Source organism: Dasypus novemcinctus, chromosome 10 (assembly GCF_030445035.2).
Source record: "Dasypus novemcinctus isolate mDasNov1 chromosome 10, mDasNov1.1.hap2, whole genome shotgun sequence".
NCBI classification, from domain to species: Eukaryota; Metazoa; Chordata; class Mammalia; order Cingulata; family Dasypodidae; genus Dasypus; species Dasypus novemcinctus.
The window spans coordinates 22876084-22900569 of NC_080682.1; the positions used below are offsets into that span (position 1 = coordinate 22876084).

A 24486-nucleotide genomic window follows, 5' to 3' on the forward strand; every position below is an offset into this window, starting at 1 on the left:
CCACTTCGTATGTCATGTTTATGCTTCACTATGGTAGTATAAGTATATATCACCTCCTACCCTTTGAATTGTTTTTGATTTATTTTAATTCTACATACATTTTAAAGCCTGTAGTATATTCAGGTTATTTTTACTTGACCCAGGTGCTTGTGTGTTAAGGAATTAAAAAGAAAGAAAAATAATAGTTTTATACCTTCCCCAAAAGTTCCCATGTCTAATAGTCTTCATTCCTTCCTGTAGTTGCAAGTTTTCATCTGATCTCATTCTGCTAAAGCATTTATTTCCTACAGTCAAGCGTGCTGGCAGCAAATTAAGTCATCTTTCATTTATTGGATGATATCTCAGTTTTAAATATTTTCTTGGTGTATACTTTCACTGAGTATAAAATTCTGGGTTGATTTTTTTTCTCTTTATTAATTTTTTAAACACTTAAAAATGTAACATCACAATAACAAACAAAAAAATTAAAAATAAAAACATAAAGACCTAAAGAAAATAAAACAAAACAAAATGTTACTCTACTGACTTCTGACTACATATGTTTGAGATACGAAGTCAAACATCATTTGGGTCATTGTTCTCTTGTGTCTAAGTAACATTTCCCCCAAATTTTCTCTTTATTATCATTTCCCAGTAATTTAAATATTATGCATCTAGATGGAGCTTCCTTTGTGTTTAACTTGCTTGGGACTTGTTGAATATTTTGATCATTAAGTTGATGTTTTCACCAATTTGGTAAAGTTTTTTTCTCTTTGTCCCCCATACTCATAATGTGTATGCTAACTGATTTGTATTTTTTCTCTCTTTTATTTCTATTCTTCACATTGGACAATTTCTATGAAGTAGTCTACCAACACCAAGACCCTTTCTTCTTGCATATCCAATCTGATATTTAGTCCCTCTAGTGAATTTTTCAGTTCACATATGGGCTTTGTTCAGTTTTAGAATTTTTGTGTAGTCCTTTTTCATTGTTTCCAATGATGCTATTCTTCATCTTTTTAATTATAAAACTACCAAAAACATGTTTTCTTATATGTTCTTAATATTTATAGTAGTTGCAGTCGAGTCCTTTCTCTGCTAATTCCCTACATCTGGATCATCTTGACACTTGTTTATATTGACCACATTTATTTGTGTTTACTTTTCACTGATTTCCTGTTTTTCACATGTTTATTATTTACTATTGTATGTTGGAAATTGCAGATGTTACAATGTATATTATCAGGAATTATGTTCCCTTCCTTAAAGGAATGCTGACTTTTATCTGGGCATGCACTTCATTCTGGTGGCTCTCTATGTTCCCATGGAAGATAGATTTTAGGTTTAGTTAGGGCATATGTAGAGTATCCCTTATTCTGGGGTGGGTCTTGCTCCTAAAATGTGACCTTAATGCTGTATCAGCTGGATGGTTGGATTATTGATAAAGTATTTACATGTTATATGCATTTGAAATCCAATACCTTGTGATATCCTGTACCCAAAATATCTCTATTTTCCTTTCAAAAACAGAATTACTGTCTGCTAAGTATGGGACACCTTTTCTCAGGGAACTCAGTCCTGTGTTGCAGATGTTAATGCCCAATGACAGATTCCCTAAAATTTGGTCCAGTTTTAATGTTGTTTCTTTTTGGAAAAATTGTTAAGTGCCAGTACTATTCTGTAATTAAAAACAATATTTGGTAAGCACACTCATAAAATGACAGCTACATCATGAGGGTTGCTTGGACAACAGTGATAGTGAGGCACACCCTGATTTCATAAATATTGACATATGAAGAAAAACAGTACTTCTTAGACTCCATATAATATAGCAATTTAGATTTTTAAAGGAAAATCTAGAGTTGGAAGTGTCTGTTTATAAGCAATGGGAGAATGCATAAGGAAGAGAAACAAATCAATATGACATTTTGGGGACTATAGTCAGAGCATATTTCTCTTAGATAGACTAAAGCAAACAAAGCATGGATACATTTAAATGTACACAACTTACTGCTCCGGGAGAGTCAATATCCTTTAAAAAAATGTGTTACACATGAATTTGAATCTTGGTTCTTAAGTTTGCTATATGTAATTTGGATATGTGACAATTTCTTTGTTCCTTAATATTCTTACTTGTTTGGGAATAATAACCCCACATCCTAAGACTTTTAAAATTTATCTTATTCAAATAATACCCCATGCAATAATGTTACTATAAATCAATGTGTTTTCATAAATGTGTACACCTATAATAAAACCTGCACTATAATTTAGATATGGAACTGTGTCATCACTGACCTCTCCTCACTAATTTCCTTTTTATCTGTTTGACACCAGGCTGTTCCATGCATTCCCAGGATCTGGTAATCACTGATGTAAGAAATTTCCTCACTACTGATTAGGTTTTATTTTTTTCTGTTATATTATTTAATATAAATGGAAACATACTGTGTGCTTTTCTTTGTGTATATCTTCTTTGACTTAGCAAAATGTTTTTGAGAATTATCCAATTGTTGCCTGGATCAGTTGTTTGAATTTTTCCATTGCTTGGTCAGGTTCCATTTTAAGGATATACTATAATGCATTCATTCCTTCATCTATTGTTAGAATTTGGGCTATTATCATTTTTAGGCTTTTATGAAAATGAGCTGTCTATATTTCTTGGTATGGATGTACAGTTTTACTACATATGAGTGGAATTTGGGTCATTATAAAGTGTATTTTTATTATTATAAGAAACTGTCAGTTTTCCAAAGTACTTGTTATATTTCACTTTCCCAGCAGCAATGCATGAGTTTACTCACTCCAAATTCTTGGAAAAACTTGGTAAAAGAATTCCTTTGATTTTATTCATTCTAGCTGGTGTTTATATGCCTATCATGATTGAGGTGAGGCAGGCTGAAGTCTGGCTGGCAAGCATAGCCGCGCCCAGTGGGGGATATGCGCAGCCCACCACTCGGGTGTAGGGCGGCTGGAACGGGTGAACTGCCCTCAGCCATGGAACGGGCGCACTGCCCTCGGCCCCGCCCAGGCAACCGACACCGGCTTGCTGATAGCCAGCAGGAGCTGCCTACGCTCACATCCCCCCTCCCGCACTGTCAAGCCGCAGCACAAGCCGCACCATAAAAGGCAAGGAACTAGTCCCTACCAATCACTCCCAGCCCCTTTCCCCTTTCCCGCCGGTGCCGCCCCTTCACCAACCTAGAATCTGCCTCTTCCCCCCACCAACTGCTCGCCACTGCCAATCCAATCCCCCTTTGGCCACAGCCAATCAGTCCCCTGCTCACTCCCCCATAACCCTATATAAACACATGTACTTCCCTTAATAAATTAGGCCTGCGTGCTCACCTCGTCTCCGTGGTGGTTTCTCTGCCGTGCGCCCTCCACGCCTGCGAGCCCCCGCAGGAGCCTAGGCCTCTCCTGCCCCGTCGTCCACCGGACAGGATGTACCGACCGCACATGATGGTTTTAAATTTTATTTCTTGATGACTTTTATGCTGACATTGATTTATTCCCCTTGAATGTCCCCCCCAAAATATAACAATTTTGACACTTGTGTATTCTTATGACTGTGTTTGTTCATCACCTTTGATAGTAAAAATGGCAAAATAATTGAAAACACTTAAAATATTTAATAATGAGTTATTAGTTAATTGAATTATTTTCCTATGGTGTTATGGATCTATATATGAAGAGAAATTATGTACAAGACTGCTATAGGAAAAAAAACACTTTCCTGCTATTTTGTAAGAACAAATAAGCTCCAAAAATACAGTATACATGATGAATATTTTATAAAATATATAAACATAGAGGAAAACTATGATGTACTTAAGGGTTCACAGTGGTTGCTTCAGGGTAAGGAATTATGGTTAATTTATTTTATTTTGTGGTTTTATATTTCTTTTACCACTTTTGTGGAAAAAATGCATATATCATTATTACTATTTTATCATCATTATCATCATCATCATCATCTGATTTAAATTGCAAGTTAAAAATAAAGTTGGGAAGCAGATTTGACTCAACTGATAGAGCGTCTGCCTACCATATGGGAGATCCAGGGTTCAAACCCATGCACAGTGCTGATGCATGCAAGAAGTGCTGCTCCATGCAGGGGTGTCCCTGTGTAGGGGAGTCCCATGTGCAAGGAGTGCACCCCGCAAGAAGCAGCCCCATGCGATAAAAGTGCAGCCTGCCCAGGAGTGGTGTCACACACATGGAGAACTGATGCAGCAAGATGATACAACCAAAGGAGACACAGATTCCCAGTGCCGCCAAGAATGCAAGCGGACACAAAAGAACACACAGTGAACAGCCACAGAAAGCAGACAATGGGGGGAGGGGGGAAGAAGGAGAAGGGGAGAGAATTAAATTAAAAATAAATAAATTAAAAAAATAAAAAGTTCCTTAATATCAGCCAGCCTTAAGGACAGTGTGATTTCAGGTGCAAAAAGAAAGATCTTCCGCCAAACAGACGTAATTATAAACTGAGAAAAGATGCAATTACACCAATTGACAACCAGGACATTCTACCTTCACATATTCAGCATGTCTTTTTTTTTTCTTTGTTTTTTTTTTTTTTTGTGCTTCTTTTTTTTCTATTCAGCCTGTCTTGTTCTCTTCCTTACATCATCAAGGCAACGTGGCTCCAAAGTCATCCCTTATTATTGCATTACCTTGCTAAACGTCTCTAAATAGAAGTGACCATTTTCTCCATTATGTCCTTTTTCTTCCTTGTAACTAGAAACTTCAGTGCAACTCATATGCGGTTCAATACTGTGCTAAAAATAAAAAGGAAAAATGGTTATGAATTGGGGGAGGTTTAAGACAATGAGAAGAAGTTTGGGGGTCTTTGAAAAACTAAGAAGCATATAAGCTTTAAGTTAGGAGGGTGCTACTCCACTCCAGCCATTAGTTCTTTTGCCAGAATGCAAGTGAAGTGTCATCAGACTATTTTCATTTTTAAAAGTACTTCATACTATTGTAATTTATATGAAATTTGTCAATCTTAAAACACTGCATGAACCACAACAAAGGACATTGGTAGTTGAAATAAAACTATTTTTTTCAATAAATTCACTCAATAAATGTATATGGAAAACAACATATTTTAGGCATTCTGCATAATGTTGTGTATGTAGTGAACATCAAATGTATTTCTTTTCCTCTTGGGATTGAGTGTGGAAGGTAAGACAATTCTTAAAACAAATAAATAAATTTAAAACTAATATTCTGATAATTGTCATAAAGGAATAGATCAGTTTCACATAACAGAGGACAATTATGGTAATGAACAAGTTTCAATACAGGGAGAAGAAAACGTTGGTCAGGAATTGACTTTTAAAATGACAGATGGGGAGGCAAAAATTGATAAGAGTTTGGGAGAGAGAGCACTCAATGCAGTGAAGAAGCCTGTGGAAAGGTTCTGACATTGGAAAGAGCTTGGAACAAGACCATCATGGCCAGACCAGTGAGCAAGGGGGGAGGGTGACAGAATGATGAATTAGAGGTCAACCATAGAAATAGCTTTGGTTTCGTCTATCATTTGGAGATTGGGCCACCACTGAAGCACTGTCATGTCTCTCTTGATTTCAGAGTTAGACTAAGAACAATTTGAGCATATCAAAGTATCTTATTTTTCTTTGTGTCACTTGGATTCTTGATAAAAGGAAATAAAAGGCTGACAATATTTTTATCTTTACCCTATTTATTTTTGTTTGTAAGCAAATAAAAGCTTATTGTAGAATGAGTTTCATGCTCATATTTTGGACATAAAATGCCAACACCTGAATCTAAAACCTTGGAATGTCTCTGCCACAACTCATCATGTGCCTTTGTCCAAAGGATTTTCTCACTGAGTTTTATAATCTAACCACTCTATTCTAGGGATGAAAATCCTATTAGCAAACATTTATTCACTAGCCATATTGTGGAAGGTACTATGTAAAACACAATTTGGACCAAGAAGGGACCACAGAAAACATGAAAGTCCATGAATTATATCATTAATTCTTATCATTATTAGTTATACTAGTCATCTGATTGGAAAAGATGATGGCAAAATGTGAAAATGCCATGAGAATAAATTCCTGATCACACAAAGCAAAAAACCCAACATGATAGAAACTGATGTAATCACGTTGCCCAAATCCTAAGAGTCTAGTGAGTATGAGTCTATACTAATTACTGTTTTTCCCTGGAGTTGTCTCGTAGTAATATTGTAAATATTTCTTCATGTTGTGCTGAAAAAAAACTTTAGAGTTAAAAGTGAGTATAAATCACTCTCAGCAATTCATCTCTTGAGCCACTAATTTCTCTGAGTGAATCTATCCAGGGCTCAGGTAGGAATTAAAATTCTGAACTATACTTGCATTTTCTCTTTATGGTTCAGTTTTAGATCTTCATCAGATGGAGTCAGGAGAAAAGAAAAGCAGATTTCAACATTATTTTAAATACTCAACCTGTTAAATGAGTTGGTATGCATTTTTATTTAGATTGATCACTGAAAAATATTATCTTTTATTGGAATTATACATTTTTAGTGATCAATTTACTTTGCAAATAGCATTTTACCAATCATTTGACTACTGAAAGCATATTAAGTATACATTGGAGTAAGAACTTGAATTAATCAACTTATCAATATATCTAGAATTTTTGTTCAAGGTAGCCTCTGCAAAAACTTTATCAAATAATTCAAAATAGAAATAGACAAAAGCAAGGGGGAATCATACTCATTCTAGCAAAATAGAGCTCTTATAGAAATTTATGCATTTCTCTTTAAATTACTGGAAAGAAAAATTTGAGGGGTTGGCAAATTTAAAATTAACTAAGAGGTACAATCACTAGTAATAAGTGTATATAGTATAGATTGGTAATGAGCATATATGTCAAGTCCGAGTGTTAGAAATGACAGTCACATTAGATATATCCTTTAGTCAATATAGATGAGGAGCCAAGTACATATAAAGGAAATTACTTAATGCATGTAGAAAGTTTATATTATAAATAAAACATCAAAAGAGTTTCTCCTGAAATGTTATTGGCTATATAAATCCATGATGTGGGTAATAAGACCTAGAATTTAGGTTCATGAGTAGTCGTTCAGTAATCTGCTCTGCTGTGATGTTTATGAGACCTCGAATGCAGGACCCACTGGGAGAAGATGCTTGATCTTATCTTGGCAGAGTAGACAAGAAAGATACTCACTACTATGAAATGTATATTCACAGGCAATTCGTGGATACTCCGATAACATGACTTAAATTAGTTTTTATTAATTTTTGTACTTAAAATATTAATATTTTCCCCCAACGATTCTGGCAGACATATCTATGCCCAATTGAGGTAGTTTCTGGAATGAGTTACTTTCAATTAAAATTCAGTAATCCTTAATTCTATTTTCTATAGAGTCTTCCTTGACTTTATTGTCCCACTCAATCCATCTTATAGGACAGCAACATGGTGACCCTAGGCACAAGGATTAGTAATTGACAGCTGTTCAATGCTATCCTACTACCCAGGACATCTACATTTTAACTGGAGCTTTAAGGGGACAAACTAATTCTAAAATGAACATTTCAACAAGTAATATGTTGGGAACCATGACACTGGTAGAGTTGAGCATTGTAATTCTATTGACTGCTTTTTTTTCTTTGAGTGGGGGAAGAGGACATTTTTGGAACTGAATTTTATCAAGTGTTTTTTTTTTTACTACTTTACCATAAATGGCATCTCTGAAATTCTGCTTAATAATCACTACTATTCCACGAGTAATGATTTTTGGCTTCATTACAAAATCAACAATAAACTCATGACTATGTATATCCATATGAATCAAATTTATCAGAATGAATAAAATATGCGCTTTCTCTGTTATCTTTTGTTATCTATCCTCATTCCAGTCCCAAGAAAAGAACTTTGATATTATTGAACCAATAAAATCTAGTGGAGATTTATTTCAGTTGTGCATCCAGCAATAAGGATCATATATTTTTGAAAATTCACTGCTTCTTCCATTGATTCCTAATTACCTATAACCTTAGATGGGACACCAATGTCCTTCCTAGGAGAACATTTAAAAGGCTATCTGGTACCACCCCACCTAATTGAGGATTAGTTATTTATCTGATTGATATTTGTTATACGGAGATCAAAATATCCATGACCATTACACAACTGGTTCTACAATCTCTCTACTACTTCTTTATGAATTACTTGCCATGCTATATTGAGATAAGAATTAGGAAATGGTAAGAGCCAGGTGGGATATATTTTTCTACTGCTTGCAGAATTTGAATAAGCAAGCTATCTTTCTAAAAAGAAAACAGTGTACTCAGTCCAGTAAACTGGAAAGGAAATAGGAAGCTATGAAAGTTGACTTTCAAGGTCATTAAACATGAGCCTATGACATATTGGCAGAGCAAGCTCTTAAAGTGTTTGTGTATAGAAATAAGAATCCTCAGCGGGATTTCTGTTATACATGTCATGATCATTCCATTTTAATTTCAGCAGAAAACAGACCTTAGCTCTGATGCAGCAAGTTTGAGTTTATCATAGGGATTTACCAAAAATATTTTACGATTGCTGACAGTATTTATCTTATGCACACTTAATCATCTCATTTAAATGAGTAAGGATACACACATATACATATACATGTGCCTTTTTGTTAACTGAGAGTGTCTAGAAATGAAACTGGACTTTTAAAATGTGGTTATATACATACATAGAGGTAGTAAAGGTATTAAGTAGTAAGGTATTTAAGAAACTTTAGGTCTTGAAGAATTTTTCCTATTGACATTTGAGAGTGATGTTTCCCAGAGACCTTTAGCACTGAACATGTGAATTAGGCAAGAAACTCAATTAGACGGGTCTTAGGAAGGGATTATGGACGATGAGAAAGGGTTTACAAAAGAGAAGGGGGAGAAAATAGGAGGTGTGATAAAAGAACAACTTGTAATAATTGCAAGAGATAAAAGATAAAATGTGTGAAAACTTTCTGAGATATTTTTAAACATCTGGAACTTGCCTCATGTGCTATATTCACATATATGCAAATTTGCCATATGCCTTATCCTAAACAGATGCCTCATAGGCAACCATTAATATTTGTTAAATATGATACATTAATCAAACAGGTCCTAGTATTTAGGGCCAGTTATACAGATTGCATGTTTGAGACCAGAAAAGACTTATGCCCATCTGCAATTGATCTACGCAGCCTTTAGGTCACATTCTAATCTATTTCTCCCAATTCTCTTTAATTTTTTCTGGCTGTTTCTATTCCTATCCCCTTTTCGAGTGGCTCTTGCAAAGTCAGTATTTGCCTTAAACTTTTTTTTTTCTAAGATCATGAATCAGTGATAAATTCTAAGGTGCTTTACAACTCTACCAATGGCAGAATTGAACGAAGGCAGTTTTTGAAGTAGTGCTGAATATATATGATCTCTTTATATTTTGTTGAGCTCTTCAGGTGCAATGGTTCTAGCATTATCTTATCATTATGGAATTAAGGATTCTTAGACTAAAGAAAACAGTCGAGATGTTCCATAGTCTTTGTTTTTTTACAGTTATTAGATCACACAAAAAATACATTAGAATACAAAAGAGGTTCCCATATACTCCACTCTCCACCCCTCCACCCCCATAAATTTTAATTGAATTTTTTTGAAGATACATAGAACACAAAAAATGTTACGTTAAAAAACATGAAGTTCCCATATGTCCCTCCCCACACCCCACTCCTCCCACATGAACAACCTCTTTCATCATTGTGGCACATTCATTGCATTTGGTGAATACATTTTGGAGCCCTTAATGAATCAGCTTGTTAAATGCTGCATGTTCCTGCCCACACCTTTAGCACATAGATGTCTAAAAGGCTCTGGGGATTCCTACAATAGTGAAACCCATTTTGTCTCTTTTTCAAAACAAAGAATTTTCCGTATTTATTTTGTCATAGACCTATTTTGTTTCCCATTGTCCAGTAATTTTGTTGATCACAGTTTTGAAAATACTAATCTAAAAACACAGCTGGCAACACACAACATTTATTTGTGTCCCATTTTCCCATTCTTAATTGTAATTGCTCTGTGGCTGATGCAGGGCTTGTCTAAATGGAAAACGAAATAGAAGCAGTGTAATTACTTTATTAAAATAAAGTGTCTACATGCATGTCAGGTGGTATTATTATTATTATAACACATTTATTTTTTTCCTAAGCTATGGAGAATGGGTTGCTGCATTTTTGTAAAGAAAAGGTTTAGGAAATGGGGAGAATAAATTCCATTTTCCCTTTTGTCATTTTAAATAAATTAGCTGAATGCCCGTACGGCATTAAAACAGAAGATTTACATATATTAACGTGAATATTTTCCAAAGTGATCCTTCATCCCTGAGAGTGAGAAAAAAAACACTTAATATACAAATACTGATCCTCTTATGATGTATTTCCTGCCAAATTCAGGGTTGTAGATTTACGCCCTGCAGAATAATTCTGTTTCAAAGTAACAGGTATGTCAGTTCTAATACATTACCAGATTTTGGTACACACACAAACAGACTCCAAAACACTAGTAGAGACAGAGTCAAAGCTGTGTATCTCAACTTTCAGGAGTATCTACATTTTTTTGTGCTGCCATAAAAGGACTTTCTTACTTTGCCTGCTTATCACTTTTTATTTTTTTATTTTTTATTTTTTTAGTATATATTTTTTTTATTGACTTTGTAATAATATTACATTAAAAATATATATGTGAGGTCCCATTCAACCCACCCCCCCACCCCCCCTCTCCCGCCCCCAACAACACTCGTTCCCATCATCATGACACATCCATTGGATTTGGTAAGTACATCTTTGGGCACCTCTGCACCTCATAGACAATGGTCCACATCATGGGCCATACTCTCCTCCATTCCATCCAGTGGGCCCTGTGAGGATTTACAATGTCTCGTGATTACCTCTGAAGCACCATCCAGGGCAGCTCCATGTCCCAAAGACGCCTCCACCTCTCATCTCTTCCTGCCTTTCCCCATACCCATCGTCCACCATGTCCACTTTTCCCAATCCAATGCCACCTCTTCTATGTGGACATTGGATTGGTTGTGTCCATTGCACCTCTATGTCAAGAGGAGGCTCAGATTCCACATGGATGCTGGATGCAATCCTCCCATTTTCAGTTGTAATCACTCTAGGCTCCATGGTGTGGTGGTTGTCCTTCTTCAACTCCATCTTAGCTGAGTGGCTTATCACTTTTTAAAAGACTTATTTGCCACAATAGAAACTTCATCCCTACACATTTGTGGGCTATCTTTGCATTTTCCTACAAGACTTCTATCTCTGCATATATTGTTCACACTACCTGGAATATCTCTTTATTTTTGTCATCTGCGAAAATCCCTAGTTATCTTTCAGATCCCAGTTAAAGGTTTTTTTGTTTGATTCTATTATGATTTCTGACCACAATTAGACTCAATTTGTTCAAATTATTATTAGTATATTATTTGCATTTTAATTAACTTTCTCTTCTTAAGTCTCCCTTATCACAAGCATATAAATCAACTTTCTCAAGGCAAGTGTTGATTTCAGTTATATTTATTTTCCCAGCAAAATAATTTGTAGACGTATGGTGTTCAATGCCATTTGTGTACACACACCTTATTTCTTTTCTAGGGATTAAATCATGTAGCATCCTGGTAGCATCAAAGAGACAAAATAGCTAACTTGTGAGAGTTCCTGTTTTCATTCCTTACAGCTTAAAAACTGAAAATGTCTGTTTGCTGACGGTGGGATTGCACTGAATTATTATCTGCAGCTTAGTGGATCAAGCCTGTAAACTTTTTATTATATTTTGGTTAAATAGTGTGCTAAAACTGAATAAACTGCTAAAATTTTATATTTAACATATTGCCTATTAAAATGATGAATTCTGAGAAGTCTTTATAATTGGAAGCTTTTAAATTCTGGGGTTAAGAAGCCCACTTTACCACCTAGCAATAATTCTTTTGGACTGAGTAGCTGCTGATTCTTTAGATTAGAGTCACTCTCCAGGTCACATCAGTTCACTCGTATGCTTAACTCACTTACCTCATTTCTGTTATCTAATGGCCTCTGTAGGCCTCTGAGATATAAATTATCATTTATAAACTAATGTGTGACATGACAAAGGATCCGTGTATGATCTTGCAAAATCCTTCCATTTTAACTTTTCATTAATCATTATTATCTGAACTGATAATATTGTAGGAAAGTATAATCCTTGCATTATAATTAACATTTTCAAAACTTATATTATGGATATTTCTACTTTTGGTGATTAGTCCTTTTTTAAATAACTTCTGGACATTCATCTCTCTATGATAAAGAATACTGAACTATTTATGCATGTTACTTAAAAACTTAGAGCCAAATTTTTGCTTACCAGTAAGACAGATTTGCCAAATTCTGTTATACACTGAAAACTCCTTAAGTTCTTTCTGGTATAAATGAAGAACATAGATGGATAATCAAACAAATACGATGATCAAACATTTTTTTTAAAGATTTATTTTTTATTTCTCTCCCCTTGCCCGCCCCCGCCCCAGTTGTGTGCTCTTTGTGTCCATTCACTGTGTGTTCTTCTGTGTCCGCTTGTATTCTTGTCAGCAGCACCCAGAATCTGTGTCTCTTTTTGCTGTGTCATCTTGCTGTGTCAGCACTCCATGCGTGCGGTGCCATTCCTGGGCAGGCTGCACTTTTTGCATGCTGGGCAGCTCTCATTACGGGGTGCACTCCTTGTGTGTGGGCTCCCCTATGTGGGGTCACCCCTGCATGGCATGGCACTTCTTGCCTGCATCAGCACTGTGCATGGGCCAGCTCATCACACAGGTCAGGAGGCCCTGGGTTTGAACCCTGGACCTCTCATGTGGTAGGCTGATACCCTATCCATTGGGCCAAATCCACTTCCCATGATCAAAATTTTGAGAATGTTCTTTCCCTAAATTTTGAGAATGCTCTTTCCCTATCTGAGTCCCTCTTTCTTTATTCTTCCCTACTCTGCTAACTACAAGGTCTTCCAGCAGAAATTCAAACAAACTTTTGTTCTTTCCAAACTTGGGGACCTTATGTTTGATATGTTTGTGGAAGAATTTTCCATCCCCCTATATTTTTGGGTATAACAGTAAAACAATTCCTACAGAATTTTCTTTAAACCCATGAGATTATGGGCTCTCTAATGCACAAATAGGCAGTGTGATTCTCAAAAGTGGAATTTCTAAGAGATAGTCTTCTAAACACTGCACACACTACTGGTGATCACAAAAGTGTTTAAAAAATATAGGTCACTCTTTGTTTCAGGACCAGTTCCAGGCTCAATGAAGAAATATGTAATTTTTTCATGAACTATAAATAATAGATGATAGCTCAAACCATTTTTAGTTAAATTTCAGGTAATAATTACCATATTCTAAACAAGCTGGAGTCACAAGAGCCATTCTTTCTAGGAGTCATCTGCATATCATAATTCCAGCATTTTGGGGGTAAGACCTTCTAGTCACTATGCGCTCCTACATTCTAAGTCAATCTCTAGTAACAGCTGTGTGTGACGAAGAATGAGAGAGGAAGAAACAGACAGAGATGAGAACGACAGAGAGAATAAGCATATGATTTCTCATTCACTTTCTTAATTTGTTTTAACTCATCTAAGTGAACAGTGGCGTTTCCTAAGAAAATGGCCACAGGAAATTCCACCTTGGTGACTGAATTTATTCTCTTGGGATTAACAGACTGTCCAGAGCTTCAGCCCATCCTCTTTGTGCTGTTCCTGGTGATCTACTTGATCACTGTGGGGGGTAACCTTGGGATGCTGGTTTTGATCAGAATAGATTCACGCCTCCACACTCCCATGTACTTCTTTCTTGCCAGTTTGTCTTGCCTGGACTTGTGCTATTCCACTAATGTGACTCCCAAAATGTTGGTGAACTTCTTATCAGAGAAGAAGACCATTTCTTATGCTGCTTGTTTAGTCCAGTGTTATTTTTTCATTGCTATGGTTATCACAGAATATTACATGTTAGCTGTGATGGCCTATGATAGATACATGGCCATCTGTAACCCTTTGCTTTACAGCAGTAAGATGTCCAAAGAGGTGTGTATTCGACTGATTGCTGTTCCATATGTCTACGGGTTTCTTAGTGGTCTGATGGAAACCATGTGGACATACCGCCTGACCTTCTGTGGCTCCAACATCATTAACCATTTCTATTGTGCTGACCCACCCCTCATCCGACTCTCCTGCTCAGACACTTTCATTAAGGAAACATCCATGTTTGTGGTAGCAGGATTTAACCTATCAAACTCCCTCCTCATCATCCTCATCTCCTACATCTTCATTCTCATTGCCATCTTGAGGATGCGTTCTGCTGCAGGCAGGCGCAAAGCTTTTTCTACTTGTGGGTCTCATCTGGTGGCAGTGACTGTGTTTTATGGGACCCTGTTCTGCATGTATGTTAGACCTCCCACGGACAAGGCAGTGGAGCAATCGAAAATCATTGCTGTTTTCTATACCTTCGTAAGTCCTATGCTGAACCCAATCATTTATAGTCTGAGGAACAAGGATGTGAAACAAGCTTTTCGGAAACTGATCACAAGAAATGTACTTTCAAAATAAAATCGGAGAACATCTTTTTTTATAAATCAAACAAAATATCTACATTTGAGAACTGCATCTAACTTTAACAACATTTATAATAAAGTGAAATGTAAATCCATAAGGAGAAGCTATAATCTAATGACAAATCCTAAAGAACATAGGAACAGATGCATTATAGTTTCACATGTGAGATGAGTACATGTGTGGAGGTGGCTGGTATGTGTATATGTAGGTTTGGGGGATAATTTTCCTAGTTTTATATTATAACATTTATCATTCTTATACCAAAATATTCTATCTCTATTGAAGAATAAAAGCAAAAAATTGAGATTTCCCTTTTCTTTCTACTGCCCTGATTTCCTCTTCTCCTTTACCTATATATACCAATTTTAACAGTTTCTTAAGTTTACATAAATCTACAGGTAGATATCTGGTTATTTATTGGTGTGTGCACAAGCATATTAATATACATATTGACTATCATGAGCTAATATTTAGTGGTTCAAGTTTCTGTAGCATTTGCATTTTGGGCTTCTCTCTCACAATTAAGAGAGTAAGCACACTGCTAATGAGACTTGCTGTGACCTCTAAGAAAGTGGTCTTATGATAAAGCTTTCTTGTTCATGACTGCCACCTACATACTTCTTCCCCTTGAGAGAGTCACACTCTGTAACACACCTTCCTTCTTTAGCCACAAGAAACTAGAATCAAAACCTTCAAAGAATTCATTTTTAGATCTTAACATCTGAAACAAGCAAAGGATGTTTATTATAAATACACTTGGATGACCTCAGAAGAAACTGGGAATTCTGTCAACTTTTCAGTTACATTCCATACTCCTGGGGCCTGGATCCTTCATGCCTTCACTTGTCTCTACCCTGTTAGTCTATTTTTCAAGATGGGCCAGGTAGTTAATAGTTGTACCACAATTCAAATTGTACCCACAGTTGTCCTCTGTAATAATTAATCATTATTTATCTAATCTTAGAATGAAAGAAGGTGAATCATTTTTTTAAGGGTTTTAAGCCTAAAGGAAGCATATGGCAAGTGAATTAAGATGTAACATTTCCATTGAACTTGAACTTGCATAGTATAAGCAAAGTGAAGGAATGTGTATTGTTCATCTACTATAAGCCAAGCACCACGCCCAGTACAGTGGACTCTTCAAGAAGCTCTGGGATTGTATAGTTTCATAGAGGAAAAGAAAATATAAGGAGGGAAATCAATACAATTTCTTAAGTAATATACTACAAGAATATGAGTGCTGACGTAACTTAGGAAAGAAGAAATGAATTCAAACTATTCTTATTCCTTAGATAAGAATGTCATTCTTTTTCCACCAATCACTCATACTCCACCCATAGTTCTTAGAAGAACATTCTGTCAGACATGGCAGGGTCTGAAAAAATTAGTGTTGAAACTTATTTATGATCACATAGTAGATATTGCTTTAAATTAAAAGGAATAGCTGTAGTATTTTGTCACTTCCCCTAATCAAAATACCTTCTTTAATTTATTTCAACACAGCTTTTCTACCTTAGAGCTGGTTTTTACTCTGTACCTCCTACAGGATAATATTTTAGGTTCGTATATTCTACATTATTCAATACAATTATTTTTCCATCTCTCAATTACTAGACTTTGTTACTCAAATATTTTCCCTTTGAAAGTCAGATTGTCTACAATTCTGTCAAAACACACATATCAATAACCATTTTTGTATGTTATTACATTCAATTAATAGTTTACTGGATTTCCACATAAATACATACTCATTTAAATATGAAGAGCTACTCTGTTATTATTCCAAATTTTCTGAGCTCACTGTCCACGTGTCTATCTTTAAAGCATAGTACAGTCCTTGGTAGTAAATAAAAGTTCAATAATGGGAAAGTATAAAATAATAAATGAATGCCCATTTTGAAATTCAATAATATGCCTCCATTTTAATTTAGAAAAATGACTTCAAATGGACCAAAATGCCCTTGAGAAAATACATTAGTTAGTTATAAGCCAAGAGCATTTTTTAAAGAAATATGTGACCCATAATTATACTGACACTTATGACTGCCATAACAATATAAACCAATTGTTATACCCATACACACACAAGTTCAGGACAAGAGAGAGTGCAAAAGTGCTTTCATGAATTGACTGATTCATTGGAATTACACGATCAGCTTGTTAAGACAGCCTGTTTTATAGTTCACATTGCATTCTACTATACATAGAATAAAGATGTTCTAGGTTTTTTTTTTGAATTGGTGAATTATTTCAGTAGACCCTGGCTTTTACCTAACAAGTTAAAGAATCATTCCCTTGCTATTGATAAATTTCTCATGACAGAGTTAAGGAAGAAGCCCCTAAATCCATACCTGTCTCCATTTAAATTTAACTGCTGGATTGAGTAAATTGAGTAATGTTATCACGGAAGAATCCAGGAGAAAATAGAAGAGAATTTTTTTATATTTCTCTAAGACATAATAATTATGATAGGATATTTTGTAATGGTTCCCCCTACTTATCTGAAAGATCAGCACATAAATGGTTATTTCTGTAAGGAAAAATTATAACCAAATGGTTTAAGGAATGGCAATGCTATGGGCCTAACACATTTATTCATAAATCAAATACTTTCTTAGAAGCACTGAAAGACTGGAGAAGATTTAAACACTCACATACATGAAAACACAAAGGGAAGAGAAAGAAATAATAATGCTTATCAAAGTTCAAGCATGGTTTTAAGATATGTTGTTTCATTTAATTTTCCTAACAGCACTTTGAGTTCAGTTTTATAATCTCAATTTAAAGGTAAGGAAATGGAGATTCCCAGTTTAATCATTAATCTAAAATCATATAAGTCAGAAAGACATTCAAATTTTTCCTGCTTCAAAATTTGTTTTTATCTTAACCTACTTGTTCTACCATACTTTACTGAACTGAAAAGCCATGTAATAAATACAATCATTTTCTATATTTCCAAAATGTTGTTGATAAAGTATTTGATAGCTGCATGCAAACTGAATGATATAATTTACTATGAGAAAGCGTCCTATTTTACAACTTGTAAGCAAATCCAACTTATTGAATAAAGTGAGCTTTGAAGTCAGATCCTGACTCTAATTTATCAGCTGAAGTAACTGCAAAAGATATGAACTCCAGAATCAGACTTACTGGGAGAATTACTCAACCTCTCTCTGCCTCAGATTCTTCCTCTATGAAATGAAGATATAGCACTCTCTCATAGGGTTGCGCTGTAGAACAAATGGATGAAAATATATAAAGCACTTAACACCTTTGCTGAAGTATAGCATTCATTTAATATATATTAACTGCTGTTTATCATTAGCTAGACAGTTTTTTTCATATGTCTGAGACAAAATTTTCTCTATTAGATTTCTGCATTTATTTTTGATAAACTTCTCACTCTTTGGAGAATATATGCTAATATGTTTTGATTTTTTATTAATGCATGTGTTTCCATGATACTGCAGAAACACTGCTTTGAAAGCAATTGTTTTTTTTTTATTGCTTATCTTGATTCACAGTAAGTGCTTCATTAAAAATAGATTAAAAAAATTGGAGATTATAATTCTGTTCTTGTAAAGTGACAAGAATTAGAAGACAATTAAATAAAACTCTTGAGTAGAATTTTAAATGTGTATAATATCTTCATGTGTAGTTAATCGATTTTTATTTTCTTAAACAGAAGAAGAATTCATCTGGAAATGTTCAAAATAAATCAGACAAGAGAGAAGGAAATTCGCTTCCTGAGTTTGACCAGTATTCCAGAGTTGCAGCTTGCCTTCTTTGTCTTGTTTCTAGTAATTTGTATTTTCTGTATTGTGAAAATCTTGAACCTAAGCCTCTGGATCACACTCTCATATTATCTTTTCACCAATCTGACAATCATACAAATTCTATTGAATTTTTTATTTGACAAGACTATTCCCTTAGCCCATTTATTTAACATGGTCACATTCTTTTTAACTCAATATTTTGTCATCCCTGCTGCAGTCTGTGACAATCATGTCCATGTGTTCATCTGCTTTCCACTTAGTTACAATATTGGGTCCAAATGGTTCCACATTTATATGGTTTCTTTTATTTACATATGTAGTTTCATGTAGGTTAATTTTCCATGACAGTTATTTTCTCAAGAGCAGACCCCATAGGACATCATACTGTCTTGTCACTCTGCAGTTCTTCAAACCAAATACAACTGTATTTACCATACACCAGGGTTTGTGACCCTTCTTTTGAACTTCCAAATAAACACAAGGTAAAAGAATATAATATTTGAAAATATAAGGAAATCCAAAGCAGAATTGTTATGTACATATATTTAACCCATATTCATGAGCAATTGCCATATGCATCATTTGAAAGGGTCATATTTGTGCATGTTTACATTAAAGAATTTTGGAAACTGTCATATTTGTTTTTGTCATTGTTTGCATTTCTTGAGGGAAGATGATTCCTTATTTGAACAGCACAGTGAAGTCTTGTACAGTAAATTTCCCAAAAATGTCCAGTCAAAAGTCAAGAATAATAGTTAGCTGATCAGACACAACTTCAGCAACGAAGTATATTTAACTGAAATTTTGATTCATTTGTTTATAAATCCTTCTGTCTCACAACCCAAAAGTAGACATCAAATGGTGATTCCATTGTTGAGTTAATTCACCTGAGCTTTAAAAACACATTAGAAATGATGTGATGAATGACCTTAGAAAGTATGTACATGAGAGTAGACATTGATTTTGGAATTGCAGGTGATCATTACTTGGCCCAATGGCCTTGGGAGAAGGAGCTGTTAGAACAGAGTGGATTCTTTCTCCTCACTTGCCCTATTCAATGAACTTAATATCAATCTGCTTCAACCTGGCCAAGATCATACCAAGGACATATTAGCTCTTGCTTCACATTTCAACCCCTAGAACTATCTTCATATGTGTTTGTGTTCACATGTTAATTAAATTCAGCTCAACACATAGTTTTCGATGTCTACCAAAGCCATTACCTAACTCTAATGTTAAAAGACCCTGTACTATCTACAGGGAACTTTTAATTCGCAGAAATAATTATTTTAATTTGATTTTTTAAAAAGAAATACCAAAAGGAAAAGAAATCAACCTCAATAACTTAAGCAAAACTTCCTGTCAATTGTTATTTTTGCAGATTCAATGGTTTTCCTGTCTCCTTATTGGCAGGGTTATGTATTGGTCTGTGTTAGGAACTACATAAACATCAATATGCATACTTACAATCCAATATCTCATTTGGTAGGAATAAAATGAGGTTAGAGATGGTTAAATGACTGCACAGAAGGCAGTGTGCTTTCTTATATATGTACCAATGCCCATAATTTTAAAACTTTTTTTCTTTTAAACAGAGGGTAAGAAGAAAGCAAAATCTATTGGAATGGTTTTATGTGTCTCACAATTACCATAAAATAATTTGAAAGTTTTGTAATTGAGCATGTTTTCATGGCAGAATTTTGGTATCTGTCAAATCTGTTGTTTACATTTCTTGAGGGAAGCATCATCTATCCTTCTCTATCTCACTTCTGTCTATTGGTCTGTCCTTTATCAAATGCCAACATCTTTAACTAGGAGTCATACAGCAATTCATCATCTGAGCGCTTCTTCATTGGAACTACTGGGGAGATACCTTAGGTCAGGTCTTCCTTCTTTGTATCACTCTGTGGACTTCCCCAAGACTCTTCAAAGGAAAGACTCTGGTCTTCCCAGGGAAGGTGAAGCATTCCCTTTGTATTACAACTTTTCACGTGGTTCCCACTGAAGTATGATTTGTTTCCTTCTTTCCATCTGAATAAATGAATAAGTACCTAATTCTTTTGGAAGTTCTTTACTCATTTATTCTCTATGGATCGTCCTATTTCTCCCAGCAATAAACAAAATTAGATTCATTTGCTCTATAGCATCTTCTCGCATAATTTATCCTCAATCACAGTAAAGTAAACGCAATACACATTTCTGGTAGTTAGAGATGGTGGACGTTTGAGGAAAAGATATTCTTGTTCACACTTTGGTGAATAATTTTTGGGAAATTGCCTAATAAGAATTACTTTTAGACATTACTTCACCAGTTTGAGCTTCAATTATCATGGTGCCTTAAACCCAGAAACCTACTATATTAAGTACAAATAATCCTCCTCAAAGAAAACATCAATTGAGGAGGGCTACATAGTTGAAACTAAAAAATAAAATATATTATTCTTTCTGGAATAATAGATCATGATATTGTCATTCAACGGTTACTCTTGGCATGTTTAAAGTTTGATCTTTTCAGAAAAATGGAGTCATTGCATGAAACCATGTTGTATAGTCATATGTCACTTAATAGAAACTGAAATATCACAGTCAATACCATAGCCATTTTTATTGTCTTTAAAAATACATAAATCACAAAAAAATGTTACATTAAAAAATATGAGGCTTCCATCTGCCATGACCCTAGAACCTGTGCATCTCTGTAGCCCTCAGGAGCACTAGTACCTGGGGTGATATCTACCTTGGCTGTCTCTGGGATCCTGCTGAGAAGTACATAAGTGCAACACCTCTGATGATATCCTGACTCATTTTGAAGTCTCTTAGCCATATAAACTCATTTGTCTTTACCATTTCCCCCTTTATTCAAGATCTCTTTCTAGTTGCCTCGCCAGTTAGTGATTGGTAGTAATCCCTCTGTGCCAGGGAGGCTCATCCCCCAGAATCATGTCCCACACTGGGGGGAAGTTAATGCATTTAAATGCTGAGTTGGCTTAGAGAATGGCAACATTTGAGCAACATGGAGGCTCTCAGGAGGCAGCTTTTAGACACCCTGCAGCTATAGGTCTAGTTGAAATTTCAGGCACACATGTTCATAAGCATAGTCATCAGTATCAAGAGCTCATAATTGGACCATCCTTCTTCACTGGTCTCTGCCTTTGCATTTGGGAGATTGTTGCTGTTCCATTAGGGAATGTGACAGAGCTTCCCTTGCTAGTAACTCAGCACTCACTATATTTTTGTTTGTAACTCTACCTACTAAGACAATACCCAAAGAATATCTGAACATTTTTATATACCCTATATACATACCCTGGGGAACTCCCCCCCTCCAACCATATGTCTCACATCAATAACACCCAAAACTAGTGCTCTTCTCCTACCATAGCTCAACCCCTCTGTAATCTGAAATTTATTCAGAAATGAAGCCTAATATATTGCCAAATTCAATTAGTAGGAAAATGAAATAGTAATGACAGGATTAAATATTAGAAATAAAATACACTCTAATTTAGAAAAACTAAAATTAAGTAAAAAATAAATTGGGGTATTAAAAATGAAAAATATCATTAAACTTTGTTTTTGATGTTTTGCCTTTCATCACTGTAATAGGTGTTGTCCTGTATTTACAGTGGCAAGGCAATCTTGCTGCATTCAGCTCACAATAGGTTGGGTTGAAGGGAAGGCAATGCAGAAATAAAGGTAGAGACACAAGAGGGGAGACAAACCTGGGACCAGGGGACTCACAGCTTCTGGAACTGAGAGTCTCAAACCTAGTTTTCCCATCGCATTTATTGGGAAATTCCTAAGCAGCTGTTTGCTATCTGAACTGCAACCTCATTTACAATAACAGGGAACAACTGCAACATCTAACATTTAACAGATGTAACATTTACAATAACAAACAGATAAGACAGTTTCCCACATTAACCCCTTTTTGTTTTTACAAAGTCTATGCAAATGACGTTTTACTGATTAATAAAGCTTTTTTTTTTTTTAAGATTTATTTATTTATTTAATTCCCCTCCCCTCCCCCGGTTGTCTGTTTTCTCTGTCTTTTTGCTGCATCTTGTTTCTTTGTCCGCTTCTGTTGTCGTCAGTGGCACTGGAAGTGTGGGCGGCGCCATTCTCGGCAGGCTCTAATTTCTTTTGCGCTGGGCGGCTCTCCCTACAGGTGCACTCCTTGCGCGTGGGGCTCCCCTACGCGGGGGACACTCCTTGCGCGCATCAGCACTGCGCATGGGCTCCCCTACGCGGGGGACACTCCTTGCGCGCATCAGCACTGCGCATGGGCCAGCTCCACACAGGTCAAAGAGGCCCGGGGTTTGAACCGCGGACCTCCCATGTGGTAGACGGATGCCCTAACCACTGGGCCAAAGTCCGTTTCCCTGATTAATAAAGCTTTAACAACAAACAATAAGACTTCCCAACTAGCAGAACAGACTTTCATTTCTCATGGGCTTAAAATTTCCAACTGGCAAGGCTATATAAGCCAGTACTCGATATTAATGCTGGCCACATTCAATTTACAGGCTATTAATAAAAACTCTTACCCAGCCAAAGAGCACTTAATAATATGATAGAGTAGCAGGGACCTTACAGCTTGTCCCAATTATTTGCCTCTTTCAGGCCCTTAAAATACCATTGTCTCTGATGTTTTTTAGTAGGGCCACTGCCATAGGTTTCTTCTATGTGGCGGGATTCATTGCCATCAGGTCAGGGCAGAAAGCCTTGAGGAAGAACTGCAAAAGTCCTTTTTTGACCTTTTCACACAGGTTTTGCAGTTTTTGTATTCAAACAGGCTTCTTTCACTTTTACAAAACACGTTTTCTCACTGAATGCTACTACAATACTTTTACAGCTGGTATATGCATACTAGTTCTGTCCCACATATCTCCATATTAACTATTTTAAGACAAAATACACCTTAAATTTCAGTTAGCATTCCCACAAACCATTTACCTTTTTCAATATTCACTTAATTTTTACATTTTTCCTTTTATCCTATGAAGCAAATTAAGCAAGAAGTCTATTAACCAAAACTTAACTAATAAAAGTGCTTAAGTTTTTTTGCCAATTGAATAGAGCTCTTTTAGATCTCATTATATCAAAATATAACAAAAACCATTACTACACACATTGAAAAATTACGACACACATGGACATTGACTTTCCCATACACACTGGAACAATTACAGCATACACACTAACATGGCACAAACACTCTTTTGGGCTTCTTGGGACCCTGGGCTCCTGCCCTCTTGGGGCACTGCCCTTCTCTTTTTCTCTTTTGCTTTTTCTCTTTCACTCATACTGGAACAATTATAGCACACACACTAACATTGAACAACCATACAAACACAAAAGCAGTTTTAAATTTACTAATCTAGAATTTCTTCATTGCTTCCATTTATAATTCAACATTTCTTTTGCAGTTGTCCTCCTCTCAATTTCTTTCTTAATGTTTCTGTCCCCAAGTAATACTAGTTTTATGATGCCATGCTTGAACAAGTTCTGTGGTTAAGATACTTTGATGTAAAGTCATTCTAGTATTCAGAATGAGACCCAGCCAGGCAGTTTTCCAGCGTCCATCTCTCCATCTGCATGACCAGAGGTTCTGGGTCCCACAGGAACTTTTGTCTTTTCTTGGCGATCATGGCGTTCATGGTATGGTTTTACCCAACGAGCTGGTACCTACATAGGACATTCTTTCATTTATCAAACATTTCTGGAAGTCCTTTTCATAGTGTCCCCACGCAGAAACATTCCCGAGCTGTGGCATGAGCCACTGGTCTGGAAAGATTGTCCCCACAGTCCGGCAGCCACTGCCACTGGCTAGGAAGGTGTACATTCCACTCTCTGTCTCCTGGGGAAAACAAGAAACCCTCGAGGACTTTGAAGGCTTTCCAAACCACTCAGGTCTCTGCGCTTTTACACCAACTTTAGTTTCACTCGAGGCAATCCTTCTTTTCTTTGTGGCCCTGGTCTAGCACCAGTTATTGCGAGCCTTCTTTCCTTTGTGCCCCACGTTGGGTGCCACTTACTGCATTCAGCTCACAACAGGTTGGGTCAAGGGGAAG

At 35.9% G+C, this 24486-nt stretch overlaps 1 protein-coding gene across 1 annotated transcript; it reads left to right on the top strand.

The window, feature by feature from the left end:
- Positions 1-13691: 13691 nt before the first annotated feature.
- LOC101432483 (olfactory receptor 5M5) lies at positions 13692-14630 on the top strand. The gene has a single exon (XM_004484646.4). The coding sequence runs from the start codon at positions 13692-13694 to the stop codon at positions 14628-14630; it is 939 nt and encodes a 312-aa protein (XP_004484703.1).
- The last annotated feature ends 9856 nt before the right edge of the window (positions 14631-24486 follow it).